Source organism: Mastomys coucha, unplaced genomic scaffold, assembly GCF_008632895.1.
Source record: "Mastomys coucha isolate ucsf_1 unplaced genomic scaffold, UCSF_Mcou_1 pScaffold9, whole genome shotgun sequence".
NCBI lineage: Eukaryota > Metazoa > Chordata > Mammalia > Rodentia > Muridae > Mastomys > Mastomys coucha.
Window position 1 is genome coordinate 44,414,275 of NW_022196915.1, and position 22,035 is coordinate 44,436,309.

General features: G+C 39.8%; 1 protein-coding gene across 6 annotated transcripts in view; it reads right to left on the reverse strand.

Annotated features, from left to right (window-relative positions):
• Zdhhc20 (zinc finger DHHC-type palmitoyltransferase 20) overlaps window positions 1-22,035 on the reverse strand; it is a 58,851-nt gene that overhangs the window by 22,415 nt on the left and 14,401 nt on the right. For all 6 annotated transcript variants that reach the window (XM_031362689.1, XM_031362688.1, XM_031362691.1 and 3 more), the window contains exons 2-5: window positions 21,346-21,372; window positions 16,596-16,699; window positions 7,369-7,489; window positions 1,516-1,585 (exon numbers count right to left, since the gene is read on the reverse strand). In XM_031362689.1, coding sequence (XP_031218549.1) covers window positions 1,516-1,585; window positions 7,369-7,489; window positions 16,596-16,699; window positions 21,346-21,372 — 322 coding nt within the window. The remainder of the gene's footprint in view (window positions 1-1,515; window positions 1,586-7,368; window positions 7,490-16,595; window positions 16,700-21,345; window positions 21,373-22,035) is intronic.

Here is a 22,035-nt window from a genome sequence, read left to right on the forward strand (position 1 = left end):
TTACTGAACTTAAAAATATCCCCTTAAAACTAAATCTTATGAGACAACCTAGAAACCTCAGGTGACTGGTGATATCCTGTAAGCACCTGCACAGGTAAACAGCCACACGCCTTTACATGTGAGATCAGTTCATCGCATGTAGCTCATTGGATCAGACCAAATGACATCTTATTATTCAGATGTGGAGATGAATTTTGGTACATTAGAAAGGCCTAATTTAAACATCAGCTAAGAGCTGGAGAGATGGCTCAGCGGTTAAGAGCACTTACACTTTTGGTGTGTTTAAAGACAGTGTATTCACATATATAAAATAAATAAATCTTTAAAAGGAGAGAACCAGATGGCCTCTAGCATTATGAGCATGTGCAAATCAATGGTACAGATCGTTAGAGGTGAAGAGACAGTCATGTTCCTGTATTCTGTTTTTTTCCCTTTAAAGATTTATTTAAGGGAATCTTTCTGCATATACACCTGCATGCCAGAAGAGGGCATTGGATTCCATTACAGACAGTTGTGAGCCATCATGTGGTTGCTGGGAATTGAACTCAGAGAACTCTGGAACAGCAGCCAGTATTTTTTTTTTTTTTTAATTTGAGACAGGGTTTCTCTGTGTAGCCCTGGCTGTCCTGGAACTCACTCTGTAGACTAGGCTGGCCTCGAACTCAGAGATCCACCTGCCTCTGCCTCCCAAGTGCCAGCAACCAGTATTCTTAACCACTGACTATTCATTCTTTAACATAAAGTTTCCTCATGGTGATCACCACTATACTTTTTTCACAAAGAACCAAAACAAAACCAAACTTTCCTTCTTCTAGAGTAATTATTTTATACACATACAAAGTGAAACTACAGATCTCACAAATAAAATAAGAATGAGAACCTAACACCCAGAAAGTTGCACAGCTTATCTAAGTGGCTTGGATTAGTCAGGGTCTTAAAACAAGGATTAAAATGGAAGTGATGGCAGATAAGAACAATTATAGTATTTACTTCATTGTTTTTTTTTTTTTTTTCTTTTTTTTCTCGAGACAGGGTTTCTCTGTGTAGTCCTAGCTGTCCTGGAACTCATTCTGTAGACCAGGCTGGCCTCGAACTCAGAAATCCACCTGCCTCTGCCTCCCAAGTGCTGCTGGGATTAAAGGCGTGCGCCACCATTGCCCGGCCTTCATTTTTCTTTTTTTAATACCAACACTGATAATAAAAACAAGAATCTATCATTATAGTCTCTAATACAAGAAGTAATCAATCATATTTTACAAGGAGGTTGCAACCATTGGCTCATTAACATTATACTAAGCATAGTACAGAAGGCATATTTAAAGTTAAAACTCTATTTCAACTAAGCAGAGAAACTCTAGTATATTCTAACTTACATAAGCATTTGCTAGTTCTATATTAACAGCAAATAATAGGAAAAAATGAAACAGTTTTGCTAGATATGAAGAAGCATGTAATGACCATCTGTTACCAAGTTCTAGGCTGGAGCTAAAGGAAACCAAATTGAGTAATACTCACTTGTCACATGCTGAGCAATGATGGGCTCGGTCAGGTTTAATCAACTGACATTTTTCACAATATCGGATAGCTAGGAAGAGAAAAAAAAAGAAGAAACTCAAAGGTCTATGGTGGTTTGATTAAAAATGATCCCCAAAGGTCCACAGAGAGTGGCAGGCACTATTAGGAAGTATGGCCTTGTTGGAGTATGTGTGGCTTTGTTGGAGGAAGTCTGTCACTAGATGGTGGGGTTTGAGGTCTCATAAGTTCAAAACCAGGTCTAGTGGCTCATTCATTACTGCTGCCTGTGGACCAAGATACAGAACTGTCTGTTCCTTCTCCAGCACCATATCTGCCTGCATGCTGCCATGCTTCCCACCATGATGATAATAGACTGAACCTCTGAAACTGTAAGCCAGCCCCAATTAAATGTTTTCCTTTGTAAGAGTTGCTGTGGTTATGGTGTCTCTTCACAGCTATAAAACCCAAACTAAGACTGTGTAAAGTTAACTGATTTATAAAACTTGATTTTCAAAATATACTCTGGAAACTGACAGTGATTAATTTAAAAATACCAGAGTACACTAGAGCTTCTCAAAATGTCAAGAGAAAGGGGACTTCATAATGTATCCTCTAAGAAGTTTTCAAACTAAATAAAGTAGATACAAAGTAAGTGACTAGCAGAAGATCAAACGCCAAGATTAATAACAGAAATAGGCCAGAACTCCAGTCAAGAGTCCCAAACCTATATGTTGATATAGCACAATGCCTATAACAGCTTACTGATGTACTTAGAGGCATCTTAAAGCATTCTGATTTTGAAATTTTGAAACAGCTTTATTTAAAGACCCTCTAAATACCTTCTGTCTGCATCCATTCCTACCATAGAACAATGACAATTCACTTTTGGAATAAAAACAAAAACTTCTTTCCAAATAAATTCTAATACATGTTACACTATTACCTATTTCACATTCTATTGTTCAAAAGACAATGGTCACCTACTATGTGCCAGGAATTCTAAACAAAAATCCCTGCTTTGTAAAGCTTATATACTCTATAATCTAGGGACTAACAAGAGGCAAAAAATAAATAGTGTATTAGACAATGACATCAGATGTAAGGACAGCAGTCTAACTTTACAACGTCTGAGAAAATGAAGGGTTTTCTCAGACTGAGACTGAGACTGAGACTGAGAATGTAGCAGATGGCACAGGGCCAGCCCAGCATCATGCCCAAAGCCCTAGATAAGACACATTAGTGCATGCCTGTAATCCCAGCACCTGGGAGACCTGAGGCAGAAGTTCAAAGTCACTATCAACTAATTACACTGGGAGTTTGAGGCCAGTCTGGGATACAGGAAACTTTAAGAGGAAAAGCAAAACAAAATGAAATACCATTTTGAAAAATGAAGACTTTATTTAGAGGGAGCAGAGTCTGTGACAGAAAACTGCTTGCTCTTACAGAGGATAAGAGTTCAGTTCCCGCCAGGCGGTGGTGGCACACACCTTTAATCCCAGCACTTGGGAGGCAGAGGCAGGTGGATTTCTGAGTTCAAGGCCAGCCTGGTCTAAGAAGTGAGTTCCAGGACAGCCAAGGCTACATACACAGAGAAACTCTGTCTCAAAACAAACAAACAAACAAACAAAAAAAAGAGTTCAGTTCCCAGCACCTATGTCAAGTGGCTCTTAACCATCTATAACTTCAGCTCCAGACCTCTGGCCTCCGAGTATACGTACCTACATGCAGACACACATACCTAAACCTAATTAAAAAAAAAAGAATATTTAAAAAAAATGACAAATAAGGATGCTCATTACAGCTACTTTAAATAATGAAATACCAGGAAGAATTTCTGGAGATTGTTGTTATTGGGGTGTTTTGGTTTTTGGTTTTGATTTTGTCCTTTTTTTTGGTGTGAGTATTTTGTGTGACTGTATGTTCTGTAAAACTGTTTTGTGCTTGGTAGCCTTGAAGGCCATAAGAGGGCATCAGATACCTAAGGGACTGGAATTATAGACAGTTGAGAGCTGGGAATTGAACCTGCGTCCTCTGGAAGATCAGCCAGAGTTCCTAACTGCTGAACCATCTATCACTACAATCCCCAAGAATAATTTTATAGATGAAAATGGTTGGGCTGGCGAGATGGCTCAGCGAGTAAGAGCACTAACTGCTCTTCCAAAGGTCCTGAGTTCAGATCCCAGCAACCACATGGTAGCTCACAACCACCTGTAATGAGATCGGACGCCCTCTTCTGGTGTGTCTGAATTACTCCAGAGTGAGTGGGTCCGGAGCAAGCGGGGCCAGCTTGGTCTTGAGTCCAATTCCCAGCAGCCACACACATGATGGCTCATGGCCATCTGTACAGCTACAGTGTACTCATACACATAAAATAAATAAATAAAAAAACATACCTATATATATATAAAAAAGAAAATGGTCTCATATTTCATGGTATATCTGTATAGCATACTATTCTACAAAACAAGAATTTCCCACATAAAATACATATCCCATTAAGGAAAAGACAGCAAGCTGAAGATGGTGCCAATAATGCTGAGTTCACATAGGAAACAGAAACATAAGGCTACGTGTATAGTAAGCTCAGGATCAGAAAGCAGCCAAGCACCTCAAGTTCCCTTTCCTTTACATCCTCCCTCCACTCAGCCTGTGACAGCTATGCACACATCTGGGCGGCAGGCCCTGTTAAAAAAATGGGTTGGAGTCAGCTGTGGTACTGCAAGAATTTAATCCAGCACTTGGAAGGCAGAGACAGGTAGATTATGATGAGCTTTAGGGCTACATAGTGAAACCCTGTCTAAAGGAGGAATGGTGGGAGAAAGAAACAAAGAAAACAATGCCTAATACAAGAGCAGTTGAAGCTAATGAAATGGCTGTAATCAACAGAAACTTCAGTTTCTTGTAAAGAGCAGCCAGACAAGGACAGTGCTGAAGACCAGACACGGCAGAGTATGGATAGGGTGCTCTTCAGAGTTTCTATATATGGCAAACACTGCCCATTTCCAGAAATAAAGGTGAACCAAGGCAAGCCTCTCCAGCTTTTTATGACACTAGACTTTAAATGGAAATCTGTTGCCTATGAGTTTGAAGGTTCAAATAACAATTCATTAAAGTACAAGTATCCTTTTAAAGTTAGAAACACAGAAATGGCTTTGACTGAACAGACACGGAATAGAAAGGCACATGCCCAGGTGAATAATGAACTCTGACAGAGGGTTCCTGGGATGTACTGGGGCAAAATGTCAGATCCATCTGAAATCATAGGAACAAGAATCCAAGGTGCAGTTTCTTTGCTGATAAAATGTGCCAGGAATGAAGATACGTCAGAAAGATGCTTGAAACCCCCTCTTAGACTATCTGTTGCGAGAAATATTAAAAAGAAATTGGGCATGTTCCGTGCTTATGCTGGCAACTCTCTGCCCCAGTGGGCTGGCCAGCTATGCACTGGCAGGCAATGGCCCACCTGCTTTATCTCATGGAGACTCTCTCGCCCAGAGCTCCAGAAAAGTCTCCACCTAGCTCCCTAAGTTCCCAATGGCCAATCACTACCATGCCAGCTCCATGCTTCAAAACCCACACGACCTTTATGGTGCACATCTGGCAAACCCATGCAACAAAAAATTAGTTCAGAAACAACGGAAACTCAATTGTTGGGTACAGCAACTAAAATCTTAATCTTATAAGCCTTATTTATTAAATCTAAATCCTCTGGTGGCAGCACCGAAACTGGGAGACACTAGCAATTACATCTTGTCCTCATGCTATCCCTGTCCAAAAAAATCTAACTCTCTTCTGCTTCCTCTCTTGCCTCCTCCAACCCGGAAGTCCCCTACTCGCCCACTGATTGGCTCCTTTATTCATTGGTGGATTGGTTCACAAAAAGTCTTGAGTAGTCCCTCCCAGGAGAGCCAAATTAGTGTCAAGATACAAGCAACTCCAGGGCTATCCACAACACTTTCCCATTTCTGACCAATTAAAACTCTTTTATCTCAGATATAAATTCGATTATTCTATTTAGAAATGGCTGAGAGTAGTTAATGGGGAACAATCCAGATTACTTTACATAGGTAGTTGTTTTTCAAAAACGTCAGAAATCCACAGGATGTGACATTTAATGTTATTTATCTCCTTGTTGTGAGACAAGTCTGCTCCTGACAGCATTCCCTTTCTTGGATTTGAAAAAGAAATTAAGCATCAATGGAGTTGCTCCAGTTGTGGCAAGACAGCCACTAGGTAAGAATTGCCTCACTTCATCTATAAACATAATTCTGCCCAGAAAAAGGATACAATTTACAGGTTGGGACAGCTTAGTTCTACTGAGACAGAATAGGCTTGTCCTTAATTTCCTGTTTCTCTAAGGTCTGTCAGATAATCCTGGGCCAGAAGGCTGAAGACAGATGGATGCTCCATCTTCCTGACTTACTGGGGCTGTATAGGTAGGCAGCTGTCTCTACAGTTTGTCTCCATTCTGGAAGCTGTGTTAGGCTTTCTATATATTTTCAGTTAATGTTGGTCATTCTCAGATTTGACGGGGCTGAAGACTTAGCGCCTCATAGCCAACCCTGGCTATTTACACTGAGGGAACAGATGGCATACAATCTAAAGCCAGGACATAAGTCAGGTGTAGAATTATAAGTCTTTTAGTTAGGACAGATGACAATGTTGTATCTTAATGACATAAATGATGGACTGACTGGGTATTAAGTTTATCTTGTACTTTATAAATTACTAAATGGTAATAGTTGTGTTCACTTTATATCTGAGATAAAGTCTTTTAATTGGACAGAAAGAGGGAAGTGTTGTGGGTAGCTCTGGGGCTTGTATTTGATGCTAGTTCTGCTCTCCTGAGAGGGGCTGCAAACAAGGACCTAGTCAGTACTCAGATGACTTCCAGTGAACTTCTCCCTTAATTTGTAAAATAAAGGCTAGATGTAGTGATTGGGCAGGGGTCGCACTGAAAGTTTGGGAGAGAAGGAGGAGGGGGAGAAGAGAAGATGATGGAGGAGGAGGTAGAAGGAAAGTAGAGCAGGAGCACGTGGCCTGAAGAGTCAGAAAGTTCTAAGGGATCTCATAGATGGGGAAGATGGTAGTGTAGTGGTGGATCTGCCCAGTCTAGGTGTGCAGCTTATATTCATATTAGTTGAGTTGTGTTTTCTTTTCCAGGGCTTATCGGGGTTGGAGATTTACTGCAGCAGCTATCAAACTACTCAAACAAGTTCGGTTGGAACCTGGAGGCAGGAACTGATGCAGAGGCCATGGAGAGGTGCTGCTTACTGGCTTGCTCCACCTGCTTTTTTATAAAACCCAGGACCACCAGCCTAGGGATGGAACTATCCACAATGGCCTGGGCCCTTCCCCATCACTAATTTAGAATATGCTCTACAGGCTTGCCTAATCTCACTTTCTCAGTTGAAGTTCCCTCCTCTCTGATGATTCTAGTTTGTGTCATGCTGACATAAAACTAGCCAGCACAGAGTTCAAAGCTTGGCCTCAAAAATCGTATCTTGGTAAATTTTCTCCCCATTGTCTTTACTTCTCCCCGTATTTCACACATTCTTGACTTCTTTTATACAGTGGCATAGAATAAATTTAAATCAGAACTTTCAAATGACTGTGTAGTAGGAACAGGATTTGAAAGCTCTAGCCAAAAAGGCTGAGTGTTAGAATGAGAACAGGAAACAAGAAAACTAAACCAGATTCACCTTGAACCCATCTAAGAAGTTGCATTACATCTGAAATATCATACAACATGCAGTAAATGGAAAATTGTGATCAGTCAAGTCAAGCAGATTTATCCTAACAGAGATGCACACATTTAAAACTCCTTTGCAAACTCCAACCTGCTTCTCGTACCTTTTGAAGCTGATGTGGTGTAGATAGGCAAGTCTCTTGCTGCTCTTCTCAAAATGTCTTGTTGTCTTTCTTGGCTGAACTCCTTCTCATAACGTTCCTTCTCAGAATTTGACAAGTAGAACTAGATGGAGAGAGAGAATGACTAAATTTGTACTTCTTAGCTAGTGTGCTAAGAAAAAGTTTTACCTGAAATAGGGGGAGGACCCACAAATACTGTGCTTCATGAAAACAAAACTCATTCCCAACTTAACTTCGTGTACATTTTAACAAAAACTGCACAGATTAAAAGTGTTAGTACTTCCTACCAACGATGGCTTAGGACAGGAACTCCATTATTGTTTCACCTTTGCCTTTTACAGGTGAAATTTAAATCCTTAATAAATCACTCAGTTAAAAAAAAATGTTGAGCCAGCAATGGTGGCGCAAGCCTTTAATCCAAGCAATTGGGAGGCAAAGGCAGGCAGATTTCTGAGTTCAAGGCCAGCCAGTTCTACAGAGTGAGTTCTAGGATAGCCAGGGCTACACAGAGAAACCCTGTCTCAAAATAAACAAAAACAAAAAACAAAAACAAAAACAAACAACCAAAAAAAATGCTGAGGCTGAGAAATATGGCTTAGTGATAGAATGATGGCCTAGTGACACCAAATATTTTTTTTTAACGATTATATAAGGGCTGGCAAGATGGCTCAGCAAGTAAGAACACTGACTGCTCTTCCAAAGGTCCTGAATTCGGATCCCATCAAACACATGGTGGCTCACAACCATCTGTAATGAGATATGACGCCCTCTTCCAGTGCATCTGAGCAAGCGGGGCCAGCAGAGGTCCTGAGTTCAATTCCCAGCAGCCACATATGATAGCTCACAGCCATCTGTATAGCTACAGTGTACTCATACACATAAAATAAATAAAATAAATCTTTAAAAAAACAATTATGTAAGTAAAATTAAAATAAGCAACTATGTATATAAACAATTACTTATAAATGTTTACATTTATAAGTAAATGTAAAAGTTACTGTCAAGTGTCTTTCTTCTCTACTTGCATGTTTATGTATATGTAAACATATATATGTATGGTATATATATGTGCATGGTGGGTGTATGCACAAGTGTGCTAATGCTCTGTGTGTGGAGGACAGAGGTTAGTCGTGTTTTCCTCAATCACTCTCCAATCTACTTTTTGAGCCAGAGTCTCTTACTGGACTCTGATCAGAGCCCATTGGTTTATTTGCCGGGATGGCTAGCCAATAAGCTTCTATGAATCAGGCCCCTGTCTCTGCTGCACCAGTGCTGGGGATACAACTGTGATGTGTTCAGTTTCTATGCTACGGATCTGAATTCAAGTTTTGACAAGTACTTTGCCAGCTGAGCCTTCCCCCCAGGCTGCTTTTCCTTCTCTGTTTCTTTGTTTCTCTGTGCAGCCATGGCTATCCTGGAATTGGATCTGCAGATCAGGGTAGCCTTGAACTCCTGCCTCTCCGGCTCCATGATGAAACTACAGGCATACAGCACAGTGTCCAGATTCATTTCACCTGTTCTTCCCCGAGTGCTCCGGAGCCATAGAGGGAGTGATGCAGATGCCCCTATTTAGGGCTGAGCACTCAACAAATCATTTCTTCTCAGCACTTTGACCTCTGCATTCCAAGTCTCTGCAGTAACTGCTACCACCCTACAGAAAAAGCAGCTTCTCTGACCAGAGCTAAGTTCTAGAGAATTTAATTTTTACAAGGAAAGCCAAAAGGTTGTTATGCTCGAATTATAGTGAAATCCCTGGCAAGGAGTCCCATATTTGTTTTTCCAAATTATCACTCACACTTATTTTTTCTTTTAATTACGTGTAGGTGTGTGCCTGCATGTGGGTGAATGCATGTTAGTGTAGTGTTAGCAGAAGCCAGAGACACTGGATCCTCTGGGGCTAGATTATAGACTTCTGAGACACACACCTACATGTCATGGGTTCTCAGTACCAAAGGCAGGTCTTCTGGAAGAGCAGCCATGAGTCACCTGCTGAGTCATCTCTGCAGCCCCACTGGTTTTTTCATTTTTAAAAGGGCAACCACCTGTGCTCTATTCTCTTCGGAATCACCAAGGTTCATCACCTTATCTGTCTCCTTTCATAGGTGTCTCTGACTCTAGATTTGTTTTTTTGGGGGGGAGCTTCAAAATAGTTTTCATAAAATACATTATCATATATTCTTGCCCCTCCCAACTCCTATGTCCTCCCTCCCCAATTCCCTACTGACTTCATGTTTTTCCTCTTCTCTCAAGACAAAACACAAACAAACCCCACAAAGCCAAAACTCAAACCCCAAAAGACCAAAAAACAAAACAAAAAACCATCAAAAACAACAAAATACCCCCCCCCCAATAAAAACACACACACAAGCCATGGAGCCCTCCCTCTAGTTTTTTTCTTTTGAGACAAGATCTTGCTAAGTATCCCAGGTTGGCCTAGAACCAGCTCTGTATCCCAGGCTAGCCTTGAATGTATAATCCTCTTTCCTTTCTTCTCCCTGTGACACCAAGACACCAAATGGGTTCATTTTAGGCACATTTTCCTACCAAGTGTGAATTTAGTTGATCTTTTTTTTTTGTCATCCCAAGGGCCTTCCCTCTTTCATGACTTCTTGTAACTAGGAATTCCTACATTTTTTAAAATCAAGTCTATCTAACAGTTCTGCTTTTTTTTTTTTTTTCCGAGACAGGGTTTCTCTGTGTAGAAACCTTAAAGTGTGCCACCACTGCCCAGTGATAGTTTTGCTTTTCAAAACTAGTAACTTACACTTTTTTTTTATCATGTTTCAGATTTTAACAATACTGACCCTCCATTCTTACTTATTTGTGTTTTCTTTCTAAAAGGCCAAGGACTCATTAACTAGAATTTCATATAGTCCCACTTAAGGAACACTTTGATCTGTGCTAACTCAACCAGGGAACTGTCCCATCACCACTAAGAGTAATGGACTATACATACTGTTGTTAATAAGACAACAGCTTGGGCTCAGGAAACCATGACTGTAAGAGACTGGGAAATTTTCATATTATATATTACTGGTAAAGACAGATGGTCTGTATTCCCTGGAATGTTTTTCTAGCAACCATTAAGGTGAATGCTCTAGCTTTTTACTACTGCTGTCCCTACTTACCAAACCTCAACACTACAGTGCACTAAGAATTAAGAACATCTTCCAGCCGAGCAGTGGTGGCGCATGCCTTTAATCCCAGCACTTGGGAGGCAGAGGCAGGCGGATTTCTGAGTTCAAGGCCAGCTTGATCTACAGAGTGAGTTCCAGGACAGCCAGGGCTATACAGAGAAACCCTGTCTCCAAAAAACCAAAAAACCAAAAAACCAAAAAAAAAAAAAAAAAAAAAAAAAAAAAAAAAAAAAAGGAACATCTTCCTAGGTTATACAGCATGGCTTTCTCACAATGAAGAGCAGAAAGAGCAGTCAGAGAAGATGCATACCGTCTTACGGTAAACGTCTACACAAACTTTCTTATGCCTCATAGACTCAACACTTTCAGGAATGACTTATGGTATGATGTTCAATAATTACAGCCAAGCCTCTGACCAGGTATCGGCAGTTCCTCTGGATTGACCATCCAGCCTGCAGCAGCACTGCAGACCTCTGCTTGACACACCTTTAACACTCAGGAGGTAGATCTCTTGAGTTTGAGGGTAGCCTGATCTATAAGAGCAAATTCAGGGCAGCCAGAGCTACACAAAGAAACCCTGTTTCCCAAAACAAAACAGCAGTAGTTGAGGCCTATAGTTGAGGAGGTTGCTAGTTCAGTGAGGGATTAAGAACATCTACTGTTGCCAGGCAGTAGTGGTGCATGCCTTTAATCCCAACACTTGGGAGGCAGAGGCAGGTGGATTTCTGAGTTCCAGGCCAGCCTGGTCTACAGAGTGAGTTCTAGGACAGCCAGGACTACACAGAGAAACCCTGTCTCAAAAAAAAAAAAAAAAAAAAAGAACATCTACTGTTATTCCAAAGGACCTGAGTTTGGTTCCCAGCACCAGCATGCCAGCTTATGACTGTCACTGACTCTAATCTCAGAAGATTTAACCCCCTCTTCTGAACCTTCACCAACACCAGACATATGTGCAGTGCACATTCATGCCTGCAGCATAACATTCATACACATAAAATAAAAATAATGAACGGCTAAGCACTGTTTCAAATGGCACAGATCTAATGAGTAAGAAGAAATCATGCCTTCAAAATGAAGAATTATAAAATAAAAATCAGTGCAGTAGCATTATAGGTGCTATCAGGTTGCTGACAAAGAAGATGTTCCAGTGGAGGACTCTGTGTTCTACAATATCTGCTCCTGCCAGGCCAGGTGTGTCCACTGGTGCAGTGACAGCATGGCTGACAGATCTCATGCCCACTCCACAGAGGGAATTCATTCCTAGTAGTAAATCTAGATAAATGCCTGAAATGGCTGAAGGGTAGGGCAGTGATGATGACATATACTACTGCTATTAGTGTTGTTTTGTCAAACAGATGACATGGTGTCAAACTGCCTTATAAATACTTATGTCTTTACCCATACAGTTGAGCTGTACTCTCAGCCTTGGTCAGAAACTCGTTTGCAGTGGCTGATGGTTAAAGCAGAGACTTATAATTGGACAAAGCACTAAGAATACGTGACTGTTGACAGGTCAGCTCTAAATACATCTCCATCATCTCTTCCAAGGCTCAGGAAGCATTGTGGAGGCTGTGGGGGCAGAGGGAGTGTACGAATGAAGGATGAGATGATGAAACACTGGACATGAGATGGCCACTGTACTCATGAGCTCATGGTTACCTGGGCAAGACTAAGTCAACATCCTATCACAGACAGGCAAGAAGCACATAAGGCCCTACCCCTAGTTGAGGAGATGGCACATAATGGCTACCAGGGATGGGAGAATCATTTTTCTTCAGTGGTGTGGCTACTGCTAAGTTGCTCATGTGCCAGTAAATAACTCATATCCATGTTCAGACAGATCATCCTAATCCAACTCAGTTAGTCATAATCTCTCTCTCTCTTTCACACACACACACACACACACACACACACACACACACACACACACACACACACAGAGGAAAAAGGAGTTTAGAGAGTTGGGGAAGAAGATAATGGGGGCTGAGTATGATCAAAATACATTATATACATATATAAAACCATCAATATTTTTTCTTAATTTATCTTAACCTATCTTTCCTTATTTGTTTGTTTGTTTGTTTGTTTATTAGGGTTTTTTTTCAAGACAGGGTTTTTCTGTATAGCCCTGGCTGTCCTGGAACTCACTCTGTAGACCAGGCTGGCCTCAAAATCTTCCAACCAGAAAGTGGTGGGACCAATTTTTCTTTTAGAGAGGACAACATTTTGCTGGGCATGGGGCTCATGCTTATAGCCCAGGACTTAGCAGGCTGTGGCAGGAAGACTTCCTTGAATATAAGGCCCATTGGGTTACAGAGAAAAACAGTCTCAAAACCATGACAGAAACAAAATAAGAAGGCAGGCAAGCCATCTTTTTTGAGGAGATGGGGTAATGTCGACCAGTTATCCTCATCTGTAGTCACCCTTTCACCATTCTTTCAGGTTTTAATCCATCTGTCGATTTTATAGAAACAGGTCTGATTTATACAATGGGGACACTAGAGGAAACAACAAAGATTTTCCCTTCAGGGAGCCCAGTAGGAAAGAGACTTACAAACATCTCAGGGGGACTCCAAGTCCTATGTGAGAACACTGTGGACACCACCTAACAGGAGCTTTTTCCTCCCCAGAGTAACTTTTACCCAGCTCTGCTAGGCCCTATCACTTTTTTTTTTCCCCCGAGACAGGGTTTCTCTGTGTAGCCCTGGCTGTCCTTGAACTCACTCTGTAGACCAGGCTGGCCTCAAACTCAGAAATCTGCCTGCCTCTGCCTCCCAAGTGCTGAAATTAAAGGCATATGCCACTACCTCCCAGCCATGTCACTTTTTTTTAAATGTTACTTCAATTTTCTAAATTTATTATAACCTTTCTGCCACATGCTTGCTTAACACCTGACTCTGAGTTTAATATAAAGACCAGATCTATCTGATTTTCCTGTTTAATCTTTAAACCCAGCAGATCAGAAGCAAGACAGGTAGTACTTAGTGTACATCTGATGATTGGAAAGAAAATAATTCTAGTTTTTATAACTTAACTCCCCTAAAAAATTTAGGTTTTGCCTTTTAAGCACATTTATTTCCCTGAGTCCTAACCCTTAAGTGCTTTTACTTCAATCTAGTGCAGTTCCATTAGCACCAAGCTCAGAGCCTGGTAGTTACATCCCTAGTGTTAGCTATCACTATAAGGAATCCTAATGAGGAAAACAACTTTTTTGTTTTGTTTTTGTTTTTTGAGACAGGGTTTCTCTGTGTAGCCCTGGCTGTCCTGGAACTCACTCTGGCCTCGAACTCAGAAATCCGCCTGCCTCTGCCTCCCAAGTGCTGGGATTACAGGCATGCACCACCACAGCCCGGCTAATTTTTGGTTTTACTTCTGTTTTTGGCTGTCAAGAGACTTAGATTAGGTGGCACTAGAAGACTTAAAATTCATTCAGCATTTGTCAAACACCCATGATGTGCCTGCCAGATTTTCACTGGGGGTATGGTAGTGAACACAGGGGAAGGATCTGTGCTTAGGGCTATCTATACAGTTTGATAAAGTGAAACATGAGAAAAATGTTGCTGTAGTGCCAGTGAGCTCCCTGGCAGGGCAGATGGAGAATTCCATGGCGGGGCCACTGGAGCAGGCTCAGTCAGCTGGGAGAGCCCATGTGATAGGATGAGTATACAAGGGTAAGGGGCTGGGCAATATAACAAAACCACCACTGTAACATTTAGTAGTCGGCATTATGTCAGGCCATTCTTAAAGTGCTTTATACACTTTATATGTATGTACTATTTATTCAGTCCTTCCAACATTTCCACGTGTATGTAATACTGTCTGTTTCATTTGCCAGAGGAAGCATTAAAGAAAATCTCCAAAGTCACATACCTAGCAAGTGGAAGAATGGTGTGACTCCAGAATGAATTCTTGTCCTCTCTTGTGTCTTAGATGGACTAGGCACTGTTTTGGTTTCTACTTATTTCCTGTGTTGGGAACTATTTACTTGTTACACCTGCTCAACTTTCTTTGGCTTTTGTTGTTTTGTTTTGAGACAGGGTCTCACTATGTAGACCACTTACAAAATGGATATAAGTTAGTAACATAACCTTAAGGACTAATTATTACCAAATGCTTAAAGAACATTATCTCAGAAACCAACAGGTTTGATTTATGGTTTACTTCTCACTCAGAACAAAGGCATCCAAAAGAAAAAGTAGGCAACAGCTTGTGCAGCCTTATTAGCTAAAGTTTAACACATGTGTAACCTGACAGCAATTCCAATCCTAAGGGACATAACGCAGCCTTACCCATAACCACCCTAAACAATAGGTCCAGAAAACACAATGTTATCTACCACAACAGAACAATAATAGTGAAAATGGCCTACAACAACATAGATGAACCAGACACACAAACATTTATGAAAGCGAGAGAAAGAAATCTATACACAGGTAAGATAGAGGAGTGATTTCCTGAGATACAGGTGATCATCTAAGGCTGTGGAGGGTTGTGAAAATCCTGTTCCCTGAACTGGCATAGATGATGGTCAACATGTGTATTTAATTTTAGTGAAATCTTTTGTTTGTTTTTTGAGGCATGGTCTTTCTATTAAGTAGCTCAAGTGCCCTGGAAGTTGCTATGTAGACCAGGCTGGCTTCAAATTCAGAGATCCACTTGCCTCTGCCTCTCAAAGCTGAGACTAAAGGGTAACACCCCTACAGTCACTACCCCATCATGTGCTAGCTAGTTTTATGTCAATTTAACACAAACAGGAGTTATCTGAAAGAAGGGAAACTCAATTGAGAAAAATGTCTCCCTAAGATTTGGCTGCAGGAATTTTTCTTAATTAGTGATTGATGGGAGGGCCGAGACCATTGTGGGTGATGCCATCCCTGGGCTGGTGGTCCTGAGTTCTGTAAAAAAGCAGACTGAGCAAGCCATAGGATGGCCTCTGCATCAGCTCCTGCCTCTACGTTCCTGCCCTGTTGAGTTCTTATCCAGACTTCCTTCTATGAACGCTAATATGGAAGTGTAAATCAAATAAACTCTTTCTTCCCTGAGTTGCTTTGGTCATGCTGTTTCATTACAACAGTAATTCCATCTAGGACATCGGGCCTAGTTTGTAAATCTTATCAAATGTATACCTAGGACTTTTGTTTTTTGTATACAGATTGTCTTTTAAAGTATGAAGTGAAAGTTGGCATTTTAAACTATATGATCTATAATCTTTAACAAATTTTGAAACATTAACATGAAGGAAAACAATATTACTATCATAATATTTGAATATTAATCCTGAAGCAAGAATATGTTAAAATGTCAGTCCTCAAATGTATCCCACAGAGACATGCATGATTTTCTAACAAGAAAACTGATGCTCAGAATTAACGTGTTGAAGAAAAAAAATCAAACTCAAACAATCTTAACTCTAAAGTGTATGTGTGTGTGTGACACGCACATTCAAACATGCTTGTGGATGTGCATGCTGTTTGTTATGTCCAAGGATGGCTTTGATTTTGCAATCCTCCTGCTGAAAGCTGTATTAATAGGAATGTGCCACCACTACGCCCAGCCTGTACTATACTATCACCTTGCTATACTAGAGTTCAGGGAGGGAAGAGTGCGTCTGTGTCAAGGCAAGAGAGACACCAGTTGCAAAACCTACTGCAGTTAAATATTTACCTATATTACTATTACCTATACATCCTCCAAGCAGAGAAATACAGTCACAGCAAGATAAACCTTGAATAACTGTTTTCCACAGTGACGCATCCTTTAGATACAGCACGTTTGTTCACGGCTGAGTTTCTAAAAACCAGCCCTACTCACCTAACCTTACCTTCTGACCCTAAAACTTCTTACTTAGTGTTTAAGAAAATTCAGCATGCCGGAAACTATTAGTATAAGTAAACATTTCCTACGTTGTCAGTAGACTGTGCTGAGAACAAGCCAATGACTCACAGTCACATTACCAAGGAATTTTACACATGGAAACAGAACAAGTGTTTTATGCAAGGTTTTAACACAATAAGACAAGGGAATATCAATAATCAGTTAAAGCATTTGACAATTTACCAACTGAAAATTTACCTCTTTGGAGGGGCTAGCGGGAGATGTGAATATTGTCATCCAATAGGACCATACAAACATAACAAAGAACAGATGGAAAGCCACAAGGTAAACAACGGTCTTTCCTGGTAAATAAAAACAAATAATATTTCATTGAGTCCAGGTGAAAAGAAAAATGCATTACATTAAAACAGTACTTGGGTCATGAGATCTGATTTAATAAAAACTTTTATTTAAATATCGAATATATACATTTCTTTACTATATAACATTAAGAAGACATTAAGAAATACTCAATACTTGTATTTCAGAGTATAAGGTTATAAAATAAAGTTTACTTATAAACTGTAAGTTTATGGGTAAAGGCTACATTTGGTGAAACTTGATTACATTCAGTTGCTGAGGATTTGAAGATAAAAACACTTTTGAACACCTTCTGAGGTCTGGGGTGGTGTGTGTGTCACCACACCCAGTTGTTGGGTTTGAATTCTTTTTTTTTTTTTTTTTTTTTTTTTTTTTTTTGGTTTTCTGAGACAGGGTTTCTCTGTATAGCCCTGGCTGTCCTGGAACTCACTCTGTAGACCAGGCTGGCCTCGAACTCAGAAATCCGCCTGCCTCTGCCTCCCAAGGGCTGGGATTAAAGGTGTGCACCACCACCGCCCGGCGGGTTTGAATTCTTAAAATATTTTTTGACAGGCTGGCCTTGAACTTACTATGTAGTCCAAGGTGGCCTGGAATTCATGACTCTCCCATCTCTGTATGAGGAGAGTTAAAGAGTGTTAGTATAACACATGTGCACCATAACTGGCCATTACTATAACTTTAAGTTTTCCTTAAATGCTAATTTAATAACTTTTAAATTACTAAAAAGGACCCATCACTATGAACATTAAACCAGGGGGAAATGGAAATAGAAAGTTAAAAATGTTTTTACTATCACCAAAAATAATGAAGACACTTGAATAACTCAATTCCTGTTTGGGTTAGACTCAATATAGGAAAGGAAACAGTTTCCACTGTGAGTTTCTGCTCTAATCTTTCCCAAGGAGATTAGCGGAACTTTTGACACATGGGACTCCAACTATCGATATGGTATTAACCTTGTGTTGTATTCTATAGTTTTTCTATTTGAAACAAGTAGGGTTGGCTTTTATAAGAAGTGAGAACCACAGACTAAAGCTGAACTTTTTTGGTGTGAAATATTCCATATATACACTCTGTAAAGTTTTAAACTTCTATTTGTTTTTAAAGTCAGATTAAATGTCATTTCTTCCACAAAGTCCTCTCCCTTCCCAGAGCTTATTTTTTACAGGTCACTCTTCTGTAACTCACACTTGCTTAGACTTCAATTACAGCATTTATTTCAATAAACTCAGGTGCTTAAAAATGACAAATTCATAAATGCAAAGCACCAATGCACCTAACCTAACTAGGGGACTTCCTAGTCACATCTGCCTTCAGCTACTTTTTCTACAGAAAGCATCTTAGCATATGACAAGCTTTCTTTCTAACTAACCCTTATGAGTGTAAACAAGGAAGCTTAGAAAATTTGTTATTTTACTTAATGCCACTTGTATGAACTCTTAAGGCCAGAATTAAAATTTACAACTGCTTAATAAAAATCTAAAGTCCTTCATTTATGTCTTTACTTTACCAAAACTGTGTTTTCCTCCACTTTTCCAGCCAGCATTTAACTAGTCAGTTCTACTTCTGTACTAGTATCTAAATTCAAAATAGAACCCAAATCACAACTTCCTCTACATTTCAAATATTCTTTTCCTTTCCACTAATATTGTTATCTACACTAAAAATTGGGGCTTCAGCAAGCTGCATTTCTCTGTGCTGATCATTCCTGCCAGCCGAATCTCACAGTCTACCCAGTGGGCTCAAAAAACACTGCTTCATTGTGTTTTTCTTTGGGAATGCATTTGGAGTCGCCTTCTCTGACTTTAGGGGTATTTCACCAGCACCCTGTATTTACTTCTGCCCACATCAAGCCAGCATTCTTCATTTACACATGACTATACAGATGTAAGGCATACAATAACAAAGTCCTTTAAACTTAATTACTGACAACTAAGACTAACATAAGCAGACACTTCAACTATATTACAAAATAACTTCAACTTTCACATGACTAATATGTAGTAAACTACATGGTTACTTCAAAATCCTACAGAGAACTTTATACAGAAAGAAAACATCAATACACACACACTGAGAACTCCCAGGGGTGGTAGTGATTTGGAGCTGGCTATATTTTGACCCTCCAAATGACCAACTTTTACTCAATTATATTGGAAAGAATCCGGTGCCTTTTTCTAGTGTGGTCAACTCTGGTATGTCTCCAACAATTTGATTAGAGTTGGAATGCTGTGATTTTAAGAACCTGAAGCAACAGCATTTTCTAAACAATTTCAAAAATAAACAAGCTGGTTAGCCACATCTTGAACTGTTTGTTTAACATTTACCATTCCTTTAGGAAATTTCTACTCTCCATGCACACAAAAAAAATTGTTTGCTTTCAGTGTAATAAAATTAAGCTCTTAGCACAATGCCTGTAATATAATTAACAGATGATAAATAATAAATAGTAAGAGAAAATATTGGTTTTAACTAAATTGAAATTCGCGTGATTGGTTTTGTTTTTTCTTTGGGGGGAGGTGGAGGGCTGAGGACTATTTAGGGTCTTGGTTTTCTGTGTTTATTAGTAGTCTATCACTGAGCTTCAGCGCTTCTCCTCCCCCTCTAGTTTTTAGAGACAGGGTTTCTCTGTGTATCCCTGGCTCTGGCTCTCCTGGAACTAGATCTGAAGACCAGGCTGGCCTCTAACTCACAGAGATCCACATGTCTCTGCCTCCTGAGTGCTGGGATTAAAGGTATGTGTTGCCACCACCCAGAACCCTTCAGTTCTTGATTTGGGGGTGACAAGGTCTTGAGGTGCTCTTAAACTTACTGTAGTTTAAGTCAGGCTGACCTGAAATTTACAAAGCTCTTAATCTTAGTCTCCCAAGTGCTGAGATTACAAGCATGTATACCATGCCCAGCTTATATGACTATTAAAAGGTAAACTTCTAGTCACATATTGAAAGTGGGCTGGCAAGATGTTTCAGCAGGTAAACACACTCACTAAACAGAATTTGGCCCACAGAGGATGTTGAGAAGCAACTCCCAAAAGCTGTCCTCTGACCTACTCATGTGCATGCATAGATACACACACATACACACAATGTGAAAAAAGAAATATATAAAGCAAAATCTTTGCAAAAAAAAAAAATCAAAGCTCTAAGAAAAATCTAAATCTATAAATCAAAAAGTCTATATTCAAAAATCACCTGTAACTCAATGTTTCCTGTAAGATAGCCTTTAATAAGGGGGAAAAAGAAAAAAATATTCTTTAAGATATGGTAAAAAAAAAAAAACCCTCAAGAATATCAATACAAGTGAGAACTTTGAAAAACTAATGTCAAGGCTGAGCTGATGGTGTCTGCCTATGACATCAGTGTCTGGAGGTTGAGCATGTTTTGTCTATAACTTTACCATTTGAAGGCAAGGCAGGTAGATTTCAAGTTCAAGATACAAAGCGAGCCCTGGCGAGCCCTGGCAAGCCTGAATCATACAGAAGACTGCCTTAAAATACACAAAGCAAAGTCTTCAGAAATTCTCTGCATGTTGTGTCTATACTATCAACGTACATAAAATAATCATGAGTTGAAGAAAGACAGGACTACCAAGACCGAATCTATGTTTCTTCTATTACTGAAAATTAGACTTAAGAGCAACTTTAAATAATCAGGCATGGTTATTTCTGGTAATAAGAATAAAGATTAGGCTGGGTGGTGCTGGCGCTCACCTTTAATCCCAGCACTGGGGAAGCAGAGGCAGGCGGATCTATAAGTTCCAGAACAGCCAGGACTACACAGAGAAACCTTGTTTTGAAAAACCAAAAATAAAATAAAATCAATCAATGTTAAGTGTTAACTGTTCAGCTGTTTTAGAATCTTCTGGGTTTTTGCATGTTAAAATCTAATTTTAGTTTTGAAAGTTTACTTCAATGATACTCCTAAAGTTTTCTTTAATGCTAGTGAAAGTCTTAGAAAAGATTTTTCCCTCTAGGTGTTATTTGACTGGTCATTTTTTTTTAAAGATTTATTTCTTTATTATATGTGAGTACACTGTAGCTGTCTTCAGACACTTCAGAAGAGGGAGTCAGCTCTCACTACAGATGGCTGTGAGCCACCATGTGGTTGCTGGGATTTGAACTCAGGACCTTTGGAAGAGCAGTCAGTGAGTGCTCTTAACCGCTGAACCATCTCTCCAGTCCCTTGACTGGTCTAAACTCTTTTATTTCCTTGATCTAATAATACAAATTTCAAGTCTGGCTATTTGGTTAAGTATCTGTGACTAATAATGTGCTATTTTAAACATATGAACAATGGACCCACCCATGGCATTTAGGATATGAGGTCTCCCCTCAACTCAGTGAAGACTGCTATTAGAACCGAAACTGACAGAGTTCTGAGGAACATACAAGGCAAAAATGCATGCATTTACACCAAGTACTAGGTGCCTTACAAAAACATGGCTATACTAATCATCTAAGATAATGTATACCTGGAAAGAAACCCAGAGTTCTCTCTCCTTTTAATTACTTAAGAGTTAAGGTACATATTCCCTTTTAGGAAAACTAAAACACTTTATTCACTGCTAAATAAAAAGTTTGTGGTTACAACTGAGAGTCTACTTAAAGTTAAGATGAAGAGTGTCTTACCTTTTTCTCCTGTTCTGGAAACAGTACCTAGAACAGAAGAAAAAAATTAAAATAAATATACTTTATACATGAAGTTTATTTCAGGTTGAATATTTATCTTAATTTCACTTTCATTAAACTTTAACAATATAACTACTTAACATTTTTAGACCTTTTCAAACTTCAGGTGTGTTGACAGAGCTCTTTAGTGCCTTCCTTAATCTTAACAGCAAGAGCAGAACTATTCTCTTTATTAGACTACAGCACACCTTACCAACCTCTTTCTGAAAACTGTATTCAAAATAGGTTTCTTTTGAGCCTAGATGATGAATCAGTTAGTAAAGTACTGGCTGCAAACACACAGGGATATGTACTTAATCCCCAGCACTGAGTGCTAGAGGTGAGCACTCGGTATGTAAGCCTAATTCTGAGTATACAGTCACAGGCAGATCCCTGGGGGGCAAGCCAACCTAGCCTAATCAGTGGTTTTGGGATGGGGTGGGGAGTGTATGTAATTAGTAGATACAGCTGGACTTGGTTGGATGGGAAGAAAGGCCATGATATAAACGAAGGTGGACAGTTCCTGAGAGAAGACATCCGAGAGTGACTTCTGACCTACACACACATAGACAAATTTCCTTTTAACTGATGGACCAGTGATCATACCAATTTAGGGAAAGCCACAGAAAGCCACAATTGGTCAAAATGCAG